At 40.0% G+C, this 12,704-nt stretch overlaps 1 protein-coding gene across 2 annotated transcripts; it reads left to right on the forward strand.

Annotated features, from left to right (window-relative positions):
- Nucleotides 1-3,168: 3,168 nt before the first annotated feature.
- On the forward strand, nucleotides 3,169-11,748 carry LOC308155206 (T-box transcription factor TBX2b-like). 2 transcript variants are annotated; one of them, XM_080528466.1, is made up of 7 exons: nucleotides 3,169-3,924; nucleotides 4,537-4,804; nucleotides 6,143-6,289; nucleotides 7,458-7,534; nucleotides 7,839-8,020; nucleotides 9,214-9,821; nucleotides 10,457-11,748. In XM_080528466.1, the coding sequence occupies exons 1-7, from the start codon at nucleotides 3,563-3,565 to the stop codon at nucleotides 10,892-10,894; spliced, it is 2,082 nt and encodes a 693-aa protein (XP_080384592.1). In that variant the 5' UTR covers nucleotides 3,169-3,562; the 3' UTR covers nucleotides 10,895-11,748. The 2 variants fall into 2 exon arrangements, with proteins under 2 accessions (XP_080384592.1, XP_080384593.1); XM_080528467.1 differs by having other exon boundaries at nucleotides 7,851-8,020.
- Nucleotides 11,749-12,704: the final 956 nt, after the last annotated feature.

Below are 12,704 nucleotides of genomic sequence, written 5' to 3' on the forward strand. Positions count from 1 at the left end.
GGCGATAGCCTATAGGCGAACCAACATTTGACAGGATATGCTATGTTTTATAGGCCTACCTAACTTTTCCCAACTTTTTCCAGCCGTGAGACTGTAACTACTGCAAGCTAATATCACTGTCATACCACTGTTAAAAGAAAATGTCATACCCCCAAAAATGTATAAACTCTTTCGCTGCCACCATTATATTGGGTGTTGGAAAACACTCGTGATTTTTAATGGATTTGCTTTACAAAGTTCTATATTATGTTGATGTACAGTAAATCATTTAAAATTAATTAATTATGTGTAATGCAGCATAAAACATAAAGCATAACTGGATGAACATTTATTTGAATAGGTTCCTTATAGATGTCCACCACCCAAATCATCTTGACAGTTTAAAATAGGACAACTTTGTTATTTAAACTTTTGGCTCTGCAAGCGTTCCTGGCGACAAGCACTCAAATAAATAATGTATTTATGTGATACATTATGATGTTGTTGATTATGATATATATAGATGGATACATAGATAGATATAGATCGGATATATTAGATATGTATCATAATATACAGTATATATACATATGTGTATATTATAGTTAGCCAGGTTGGATGAATGCTTAGGGCCTAGTGAATGGACTTTATGATCAATTGAACACCAGTGCACGTGAAAATAGGGATGTTTCAACTTAAACGTTGTGTAAGTGAAAAGTCAAAAGTTGTTTAACTACTGTGCGTTTCCAAATATTAGGTCTAGTAAAGGGATTTTGGCATAGTTGTAAGTTATGGCTTTTTGTGAATATTGTAAGTGTACATTTTAAAATGTTATCTCTTAATATGAAAAGTAATAGTTCCCAATGCAGAGTTTGCCTTTTACCAGACCTATGTGAAATATAAACAATGTTCTAGATTCTTGAAGAACAGAGAGTCAGCTAGAATACATGCATCTTCAACAGGAAAGATGATTAATTAATTATGATGCAGTCTTGAAAATGGGGTCAACTCTGAGTCAACAAATGTCTTTCACCTTCTCCAGAAGGCCTGTCTAAACAGCCCATGCCTCACTATTTCCGCTTTACGCTAGTTTTCTGAAGGCAATGCTGGATATCAGAATGGCAAATACTGTACTGGTCATATTTGTGATAGGCCTATCTGCCCTCAGTATGGGTCACATGCAGTGTCGAATTAGTTCCAAGAAATATCTCGGAATGGAATAATCGCACACATAGCCTAATTACTCACAGCTATGCATTCATTAGGCTACGTTTGTTTTATCACGTTATTTTCCACCACAATTATGATTTGATACGCTGTCATCCAGTAAACAAATGGCAAATGACAAATAGTAATCTGTGCCATAAAACATGTTTTTAAAATACAATATCTTTATCACTAAACTAATTGGTATAGGCATATCACAATTATTTGAAACTTTCATTAAGATATTCTGTTATGCTACATGTTTTCAAAACTGCATCATCTTAGATATTGATCCTGAGATTATCTCCCAGTGCACGAATGGAAATGTAATATTAAGCCTTAGATAAACACAGATTCATGTAACCTCACAGACAAATCATAGAGTAACTAACGAGGGAGAAGGTATAACCCAATGAGAAAGAAAGTTTCACCTCACCATTATGAGAGAGGTCCGGTGTATATATCCAGCTACATTTTGATTAGTTTTAAGCTTCACGTTGAGTATGGACTCTCACTAGGCGCAATATGCCGACGTCAGCGCGCACAACTCAGGCGAAATAGCATCTCTCCATCTCCATGCATTCGAATACATAATTGCGGTCAAACTATCGAAGAAATATGGCAAGGGCATGAAATCCGAAGCTAAATTCTATCATGGTCTGTAGCTCTTAGTGGGAATGCTGAGAGGATTTGGAGCATGCTGTTTGAAGATTTGGGGGTAAATATGAAGTGACAGGAGAGGGTTCTTATTGTGGGACGCCAGCAGACTGGCGCCAAGCGCTCCTTAACAAACCTAGTCCCACTTAATCAAGGATCTACACACAACTAGTTAAGTCGCTAACGTCTATAGTATACAACTTTGACACAATCGCCGGTTTCCATCTTTCACAGGCAGACGTGCCCTGTCTTATATTGAGGAAGAGATTCTTTAAATCGCCGTCGTTTTATCACTAGGGCTTCTCTGCTCAACAACACATTGCTGCTGTCCTGATGATAGAATATTGTTTTGAATGGTCCATTCCTTTGATCAAAAATGTAATATGAAAGGCTTATTTTTCGAAGTGCAAAAAAAAAAAGAATAGACCTAGTGGAAAACTTGTTGGCTATGTCTTAAATTCTTCTGTTTCCTGGATATGGCATGTAAGTGACTCCTTGCTCGAAGGCTATAATACCTATGCGCCCCATAGGTTTTCAAAGCTCACTCGACTCCCATGTCTCTCTTCACTAGAAGCATCTAGTTGTGAAAATGAGGCATATTGTCGTTAAAAAAAAACAACAACAAAAAAAACATTGGGACTCGGTATCATAATTTTAAAATAATGTCATTTTTTAATAACTAGTTATAACTATAACTAAACATTTGTCCAGTTCACAGTAAATATTAAGATATAGGCTAGAGAAATGTAAAATGTCCCAATTCAAACATACTATTTTTGTCAAAATAGCTGTACCAGACATTCGCTCTATGTTACTGAAACATATTTACATAGATTTAGAAAAAAAAGGTTGTTTTACTTACAACCTGTTCATCATAGCCTACAATATTTTATTAAGCATTTTAAACGAATAATTGCAACCCAGTTGAGCTTCGAAATCTGGATAGGATATGTTTCTTGAGTGAAGTGGAGATAGGCTGGCTTCACAAGCCGACGAAACCAGCCGGAGGACTCGTCCTCCTCGCCGTGCTTGTAGCAAAAGCCTGCCCTGATGCTCGCTTCGAAGTTTGGGGGTGGGATTTCCAGATCTTTACTCTGTCATTGGTTAATATTTTATTCTGTTGACATGTTTTCTTACTGCTAATGCTTCCGACACCTCTTAGCCCCCCCTTTACCGATCTTGGCCGGAGCTGTCAAAACCACGCCTATAGAGCTCCACAATTGGTCCAGAAAGCGTAAAATCGGCAATCAAGGGGGCTTGGTTCATTAGTGTCGGGAGCCAGGGAGGAGGGACATGTTAGACAGTCGCAATTCCACGGTGGTCAAGGCAAGACCTCTCAATTCCAACTCAGAACTCAGAACTGCATTACAGTTTACAGAGTGATTTTTATTTCCCCGAAAGAAACTTGGGTGGATAGGAAAGGAAAGCTCAGCTCTGTTCTCTGAAGTGTCGATGCTGCCGTCTCTTAGACGGATATCATTACGGTACTGTACGGGAACATACCATCAGGAATAACCAAGCTGTCATTTCCTCACTCTGGTCTGTTGGAAACGTCTGGGACGCATTCGCTCTTGGCTAACGGACACACAAACGACTTCTATATTTTCTGCTTGAATACGGGCAATTTGTTATTTGGATATCTATATCGATAGGCTATACTTCTGCTGTGGGTGGACATAATAGCGTATAGTCATTTTCATATCGATTTCTGGATGCACCGATGAGAGATCCAGTTTACACAGGGACTGCCATGGCTTACCACCCTTTCCACGCTCACCGGCCAGCCGACTTTACCATGTCAGCCTTCCTTGCCGCGGCTCAGCCTTCCTTCTTCCCTTCCCTGGCGCTGCCTCCCGGCGCTCTGACTAAACCCCTGACGGACCATGCGATGGCTGGAGCCGCAGAGGCAGGACTCCACGCTGCGTTTGGCCATCACCACCAGGCGGCCCATCTCCGCTCCCTCAAGAACCTGGAGCCGGAGGACGAGGTGGAGGACGACCCGAAAGTCAATCTGGAGGCCAAGGATTTATGGGACCAATTTCACAAAATAGGAACCGAGATGGTTATTACGAAATCAGGAAGGTAAAAAGATGATTCCCTATTATTTACTTACTATATTGATTGATCCGCGTTATAGGCATATGACGCGAGATATGTGACTATGCGTAATGTTGGTGCGTAAAATTGGAATCAAGTTGCAAAATGATGAGTTTAGAGTAAAAGACGTCATCCCACCAGTTGTTGTCACTTGGTTTCTGCAACGGCTATTGCCTTAGTTGTTATACTATTTTACTCCAGAAACACCTAGGTTGTATTACGCATTGTCTTTTGGAAATGAAGCATAGCTATAGGGCTTAACGACCGATTAACGTTCGCAACAATAACCATACTCAAGAAAAAGTAAACAGATTAAAGTATGACTCATACACACTGTGAACATAAGAATGTTGTATAGGTCAGAACAAAAGTGAAGGATTTTTGGGGGTCCGAAGGCCTGCATGAAAACATCTTGCCCTCGATTATGCAGAGGTGCTTATGTCTCAAAAGAACACAATAATTACAGTCTTACTCCAAATGTATTACATCCATATTTGGGCATGTGTGGACGTGTGGGAAGAACAAAGAACATTTTAAATCTCAAATGTAATCACATCGTTTACACTACAGACTCATTCTTGTGTTATTCTATTCTAGGAGGATGTTTCCCCCATTCAAAGTGCGCATCAATGGGCTTGATAAAAAAGCAAAGTATATCCTCCTTATGGACATAATTGCTGCTGACGACTGCCGCTACAAGTTCCATAACTCTCGTTGGATGGTAGCGGGAAAAGCCGACCCGGAGATGCCCAAGAGAATGTACATCCACCCGGACAGCCCTGCCACAGGGGAACAGTGGATGGCCAAGCCTGTTGCTTTTCATAAACTCAAGTTGACGAATAATATCTCGGACAAGCATGGATTTGTAAGTGTACGCGTCATTTATTTATTTGATTTGATATGCCTAAATGAATAATGATGTGTTATCTAAAGGACGCATTAAGATTGTGTGTTCATTGGTAATTATGTGAAGACATTATACGAATAATTCGAGGCACATGAGGTATTTGGATCATGCTGTGTAATATTTAGATTGTATAGCCTGAAATTTAGCCTATAGGCTATCGATTATAGGCCTATATGAGACATGGGTTTTGTAATGTAATAAGTGTCTAAATGTATCAATCAAGGGTAAACATGGTCAAATATATCACAACATTCGCCATCACAAAAGTGTTGATTTGTGTCGTGCTTGTTGTAGGCCATGCATTTTTGTTTTCTCAAAAAGGGCTTTAAGAAGAAGGACAGTGTTTGAGATATGATTTATTGTTCTAAGAAGTTTAGCTGCAGAGCGGTGTGAAGTTTTGGAAAAAGTCAAGCAGAATGAACCATGCAGGTCAAAGGCAGAGGGCAGACTTTCAGTATCGCTTGTTTGGAGCAAGCCTCTTCACGTGAAGTCCTGGTTGACCGTTTTGTATGACAGGGTGGCCAAGAGTGTCTTGGGCTCGAGAGGAAAATGCTCTATCCTAAAGTGTTTTTATCAAGCACAATTTGAAAAATAAATGATGGGTAGATTATTGGAGACACATGCTAAATATCATTAGCAATACCAATAGCATAACCACAACCAACTAAATGCCATTTGCTGTGTGCGTCGTTACAATCAAGGCCCAGTATTTTGAGTGACCGAGGCCTTTTCTTGAAATACGTTTAATATGTTTGAGATGCTGATTTCATAATCATGTTGACATGTTGATACTCTTCATAACAGAAGAAAAGTGTGGACCCAACTCGTGAAACGATGCCTAATACATGCACGTACAACCACATAAACAATATATAACTACAACATTCATAATGCATAACCATGTATGAATGTATTGCAGTTAACTAGATACTTTACTTTGATATATGTTATAGCCTATACTTATTACTTGATTTCAGGCTACTGTACGTGTACAATCAAACACGTGGAAACTGTAGGCCAAATAGTTAAATGATATTTTGAGAATGACTTATTCACGACGTTATGTCGTTCTACAGTTACAGGCATATTGTTAACAATTATAGCCTAAGTCATCATGGGACGATGATGATGATAAGATGATTTAATGAATCAATTTCTTGTATTCGTCTGAAAACAAAATGCACATAGCCTAGTTCCTGAGAAATACAGGAAATCATAATCGTCGTCATCACCATCACTCAAACCACCAACGTGTAAACAACATGTAACATGTTGTCTACTTCTTTTTATCCCCAGACTATACTGAATTCGATGCACAAATACCAGCCCAGGTTTCACATCGTGAGAGCCAACGACATACTGAAGCTCCCGTACAGTACCTTCCGGACATATGTTTTTCCAGAGACAGATTTTATTGGCGTCACTGCATATCAGAATGACAAGGTAAGCTTCAGCAGCGTGGAAATTTAACCTGTCACATTGTTTTTCGGTTTTTGTCGCATATGATGAATTTGATAATTAGTTAGGCTTTGCCGAGTTGATTGCGATTTAAGTAATCGTAACCTACCTCGTCCTCATCGTGTGTGTGTGTGTGTGTGTGTGTGTGTGTGTGTGTGTGTGTGTGTGTGTGTGTGTGTGTGTGTGTGTGTGTGTGTGTGTGTGTGTGTGTGTGTGTGTGTGTGTGTGTGTGTGTGTGTGTGTGTGTGTGTGTGTGGGTGGGTGTGTGTGTGTGTGTGTGTGCGTGTGCGTGTGTGTAAATAATGCAGGCTAAAACATAGGCCCGGGCTAACAAGTTCTAAAGATAGTCAAATGTAATTCATGGGTTAGGGTGACAATATCTGTAATTTGGTTAGAATGTTCTTCCTATAACGTGTTACTTGTATACCAACTCCTTCCCTGGTGATGTAAATTGGAGTATATGTTGAAGTCGCCTGGTGGGCTTGTTGCTATCGTAAAGTTTATGGTACAGAGTCACAATCGATTAGAGGGCACTTTAGCCTCGCTATAATGTCTGCGGGCTACCGGAGGAGACTCCGAAGCAGTTCAATCAAAGCATGCAATCCACTAACGCAAAACACGGCCAAAGCCAGATAAACAGCCAAAGAAAACCACAATATTGTCCATAATTGCACATACACGAAGAGGCCTATACATATGCACTGGAAGTAGCTCGCAAAAAAGTAACCTATGTGGAAAAATTACATCAACTTATAATTGGATCAATGTTAAGTTAAAATACTCTTGATTTGTGAGTTGATAAAGTAAAGCCTATAAGACACTGGGTGCAATAGCTATTGTTATAATTACTATCCCATTAATTATGCAAGTTGAATCAGTGCCATTTCAAACATTATTCTACTAAACTAGCCTTTAGCAATATGTGAAGGAAGGATCATTTGAGAAAGGAAATAGGCTTCACACATTTTGATTGGCATTATTCGTGGATTTGGCGCTTGCAATTTAATTACAGTGCCAATATTTTCGGGTTGATGTTGCTAAATGTCAGTGATTTTCTGCAAATGCAATTACATTATTAGAATTATTAGGCCTACATAACATTTTCAGATTTAGGCTAATTGCTAATGAAAATGCTATTGTTTTCTCTGCTCAGATCACACAGCTCAAAATTGATCACAACCCCTTTGCCAAAGGGTTCAGAGACACAGGAAATGGACGACGAGAAAAGAGGTATATTACTATTCTTAGTATTACTATTATTATTATTAGTATTAGTAGTAGTAGTAGTAGTAGTAGTAGTAGTAGTAGTAGTAGTAGTAGTAGTAGTAGTAGTAGTAGTAGTAGTAGTGGTAGTAGTAGTAGTAGTAGTAGTAGTAGTAGTAGTAGTAGTAGTAGTAGTGGTTTGGTTTATTATTATTGTTGTTAGATTTAGATACATTGAAAACTCTTGTTTAACCTATTAATCTAATCTCTTGGAGTAGGATAGTATTCAAGCGTGTTTGGATCGAAATACAGATGCATTAACTAATATTAGTCCGGTCTGCAGGAAGCAGTTGACCCTTCCATCGCTGCGCATGTATGAAGACCAGTGCAAAGTGGACCGGGACTGTGCCGACTCAGATGACTCCTCTTGTGAACAAACGACCGGAAGGGATTCGGTTCATTCTCCACTCGGGCCCGCAAATAGTCCTCTGAGGTTCAACAGGGCCAGTCGAGGTATATGACTTGTCACAAAAGTATAATTTGCATTGCCATTAATTGGAATAATGCCATGCCATGTTTGTTTTTGTTTTATTATTAGCCTATTGGTTAGAATTAACCTTATTTTTAACGAACAGGCCTTGAAATAGTAGGCAAAATGAACAATCTAAGATATATTTTTGGAAAGCGCTGAGGACAAGTGTCCATAGCGCTGAGGACTCCGTGGTGCTATTAGATCACTTGAATAGGTACCACGTTTTGCCTACTTTTTTGTGTAGGCCTATGGCTGCAGCCATTATTGGTTTATCGTGATGAGGTTATGAAGACGTTTACTGGGATAAATACATGCAAAAGACAGGAAAGTTATGGGAAAGATACATGAGGGTTTCTGGCTGATGTACACGCCATAGTAGTGATCTGAACACCAACTCTGTCGCCCTGTGCTGATGTGCGCTGGCTGGCCCAATGCGCCATCTACTGACAGCACCGCAATGGCTCAACATTCAACCTCGTGGTATGTTTAGATCACATGATATTATTATCCATGTTAACATTCAACAATAGCCTACATACAAGATAAACATCCGAGCCATAAGGCGTATAGGCTACTGAAGCTCGATGGACAAGGACTAAACAAAACATGTGCCAATCTATACCAAACGAGCCATGTTTTACGTGCGGGAGGGAAGTGGTTAGGAAATGAATGTTAACACTAAATCACGACTCCATCCTTGAAATAATAACGTATATGCTAACCAATGGGTCACGTCACTCATTATGGTGGTTGTGATTGTAAATGGTTTTAACGCATGGAAGCATGTGTCTTCATTTGCTTTCATTATAATGATATGTATGCTATGACAACTTCAGGATTTCCGAACACATTATGTTACATATTCATTTCGATACAATGGAAATATGTTTTGTTTATAACATACCGTGAGCTTAGAATTATAAGGTTCTATCTCCGTTCAGGGTAGTTCAGAGATATCGAGTGTCAACGTTTGTACATTCCATTATGTTCTGTGAGATGGAACCTTAGTATTTTATGAATTACTAACTCAAAAATGTCAACATTTTAAAAATAACACCACACAGGCCTTAATAAACACCTAATGGATCAGATTATGTAAAAAACTCAATTTTGACAAAAATGGAGATAGAACCTTATAATTCTAACGTCACGATACACTTTTTTCGTTTTACAGAGGAGAATAACTGCACTGACAGCGATCAGGAGGTTGACCTCCAAGAGGAGCGCTCCGTTGGAGCGAGCAGCCCTGGACCCGAACCAACGTCTCCTTTCAGCCCCAAAGGCGACGACAGAGTGAGGGACAGGTCCGGAGCAGATAATAAAAAGAGCGACTACCTAGATTCAAGGAAAGAAGACTCGGTGTTTAGTATTCGAAATACTGAAAAGGACAAGTTAGACAATAATAAGCACCGGAAAGATACGGAATCTACTAAGAAGGACATGGATAGCGGAGGCCTTAGTGGGGTGAAAGACGGGTTTTCTCCGTTAATGATCCAAACAGAAAGCCCGTCGTATTTCAACGCGAGTCACCTGCAGAGCCTGGCCCTCTCCGGTTTGCACAGTCAACAGTTTTTTAACCCGTTGACTGCGGGGCAACCGCTGATGTTCCACCCCGGACAGTTTGCAATGGCTCCAGGGGCATTCTCGACCATGGGTATGGGGCATCTGTTGGCCTCGATGTCCGGAGGGAACGGTCTGGAGAACGGAGTCCTGTCCTCTCAAGGCGCGGGCTCTCCCAGCCACTTCCCGTTCCACCTGCAACAGCACATGTTGGCTTCTCAGGTAAGAACGTGTTTATTCTATTAATAGGTGATCTAAGTAGACAATTGACATCTAATGTCATGCAATCGTAGCTCAGACCTATGCTCAATTTACGGTTAGGTTAGAGTCAAGAGAGAGAGGAAATTTATTTAGAGCAAATGTTATGGAATGTTGAATATGACTGAGTAGGCGACGTTTAAGAGGACACATCGAATTGTAGGCCATAGGCTACGTATGGACTACTTTCACCACTGTAAATGAATCTAACAAAGTATTGACAACATAATAAGCAAACATTTAGGCCTATATCAGCCTTTATTTTAGCGAAACATGCACTCATATGTCCGTGTAGGCTATGTCCTCATACAAATAAACATGGGAGGCCACATGGCCACACCTCATTATTTGAATCAAATGACGTGTGTTGATCGTGAGACTATCGTTTTTTTTCTGAACATATAGCCTTTGTCAAATCAGGTTTGACTTTATTACAAACCAACGAGAAACTGAGATGTTGACAGATATAAGTCTTCAATATATTCGAATTTGCTCCGAGAAAAATCTGACCAGTCGACAAGCTTACTGCCCGAAGTAAGGCCTGAAATTCAATTTGCAATATTTAGCCTAAAATACTAACGGCATTATTTCCAACGCAGGGAATTTCGATGCCCCCTTTTGGAGGACTGTTCCCGTACCCCTACACCTACATGGCAGCTGCTGCTGCCGCGGCCTCGGCTCTCCCCAACTGCTCCTCCACGATGGGCAGGAACCCCTTTCTCACCAGCTCCCGACCTCGGCTCAGATTCAACCCTTATCAGATCCCCACGTCTATTCCTCCCAGCACAAACCTACTCACGACCGGATTGCCGGGCAGTTTAAACGCGGGATCCGAGTTGTCCAAATCAAACAGCAGAGAGACAAGTCCTGTGTCCGATCAGCATCACAGCCACAAAGCTGCTGGGCCCAACCAGAGGACGGCGTCGCCCAAAACATCTGTGAAGGATTCCACTAACGAACTGCAGAATATACAGAGGCTCGTTAGAGGACTCGAAAAACCGAGAGAAATTTCCCCTGCCTTAGACTCTCCAAAGTGATCCAAAATCACCTGTTTCATCAAGGTATAGCTTTGGTGACCAATTGGCTGCAGTGGGGGGCACATGCAGTCGCCTGAAAACATTGGCCTACTGCATTTCATGAGAGCATCGTGCAGCCCCCTGAATGAAATATTGTGTTGAGACTTTTCGGTGTTAATAAGGAAAGAGCATCATCCAAAAAATAGATTTCAAAAGGGATGGAAAGCTTGGTCAAAGTGAATTCTGAAGCTTATTGGATGGAAGTTGGTTCACAACATGACAGATTGATATGATTGAATTATTTATGTTACCAAGAAAAGCAATTTTGTAAATAATGCTGTATGGATCGAAGAATACGTAACTTGTTATTAATTTATTCAAATCTGTACATTGGCGTGTATATACTACTTAGATTTCAACTTGTTGCATTTATAATTTCCCTTTTTACATGGAAATATATTGTACATGAACACTATTTAGCGCTTGTTGTTACGAAACCGAAGCAGTTTCAGATGTTTGTGATGCGTTGCTGTTTATCCTGCCAGTGAGATATGAAAGAAATGCGTGCCACCTGCATACCTTTTCATGCTGTTGATAAAGTTGAAATCGCTTTGCGATACAATGCACACTGTGCAATTGGCAGGGAAAACTCAGGTTTCTTTTTTCACCAGCACTGAAGACTACCCCTTTAGAGGTAGCTGAATTGGCATCTTTTGTGCTGGTTTATTCGGGTAAATTAATATGCTTTTGTCAAGTTTCTCACGATTTAAATAAAAAGGAATGTGTCGTTTAAATGTCGTTTTGTATCATGTATACTTCATTATAGATCTCTGATCTGCATTGGATAGCTTGCTTTGTAAAGCCCATAGTTTTGGGATAACATATTTGAATGTGAATAAACAGAATGCTATACAGGCAATGGTCGTTGATAATGTGGGCATATTATTTCCCTTCGAATGGGCCTGTTTTTTTTTGTATGTATCTCGAACTTTTTCTAAAAAGCAGCTTGCAGACAAAGTTGGTCCCATGGCTGTAAAGTCATTGGGTGGACACCCTCGCGCGAATGTTCCATTGACAGCAACTCACGCGTGGAACTCGGGTTAGGATTCCACCCATAGTGAAAATCAATTGTAGAGAGAGTAAAGCCCTATGTTATTGAATGTGTTATTTATTTTTAAAATAATAAAACTTTTGGAGAAAGTCTTATTCCTTAAACAGGAAACCTTACCCCAACTCAGTTTTGTTGCGCCCCCTGCCGTTTTAATAACGTATCAGTTCCCTCTTAGCATCAGTCAATGCGTTCTTTTTCATATATTTAATTTCTAAATAGCCTAGTGAAATCTACGCAATGGTTAATCACATGTGCCTTTCCGTTTTCGTCTCACTCAGGATAGTACAATAGTTAGGCTATATTAGTAGGCAAAATAGGCCTATTAGTGTAATTCCAATAGACCTTAAATACTTTTGCTAAGGCCTATTGCACTGCACTTCATGATTCATTCACCAAATGTTAACACAACATTTGAACGTGTTCATTAAATGTGTGTGATCATCTCTTAGGCCGACGTGAAGTTGGTTACACACACTTGCATGCTCTTCTCCTCATAGTGAAAACATTTAGCGCACAAATACAGTAATTTAGTTTAGCCATAATTAATAAACTGAACTGTTTTCAACCTTTTTATGAAGGTAAAACAAGTTTACGAAATTAAACTCTAAATGTGTTTTGGTTACACATCTTAGATTATATTCGCACATTTTATGTAGACCTGGGCTAAAACAATTTGCAACTCATTTCGTCAATGTCATTCGTTGCTCCTTTCTGGCTGTA

Source organism: Nansenia antarctica (assembly GCF_963989245.1).
Source record: "Nansenia antarctica genome assembly, chromosome: 4".
Taxonomy (NCBI): Eukaryota; Metazoa; Chordata; class Actinopteri; order Argentiniformes; family Microstomatidae; genus Nansenia; species Nansenia antarctica.

What these genes read in the sequence shown, in the direction of transcription:
- LOC308155206 (XM_080528466.1), top strand. Translation starts at nt 3,563, where the DNA reads ATGAGAGATCCAGTTTACACAGGGACTGCCATGGCTTACCACCCTTTC. An exon ending in GTTATTACGAAATCAGGAAG is followed by an intron (nt 3,925 to 4,536) that starts GTAAAAAGATGA and finishes ATTCTATTCTAG; the next exon opens with GAGGATGTTTCCCCCATTCA. An exon ending in CTGCATATCAGAATGACAAG is followed by an intron (nt 6,290 to 7,457) that starts GTAAGCTTCAGC and finishes TTCTCTGCTCAG; the next exon opens with ATCACACAGCTCAAAATTGA.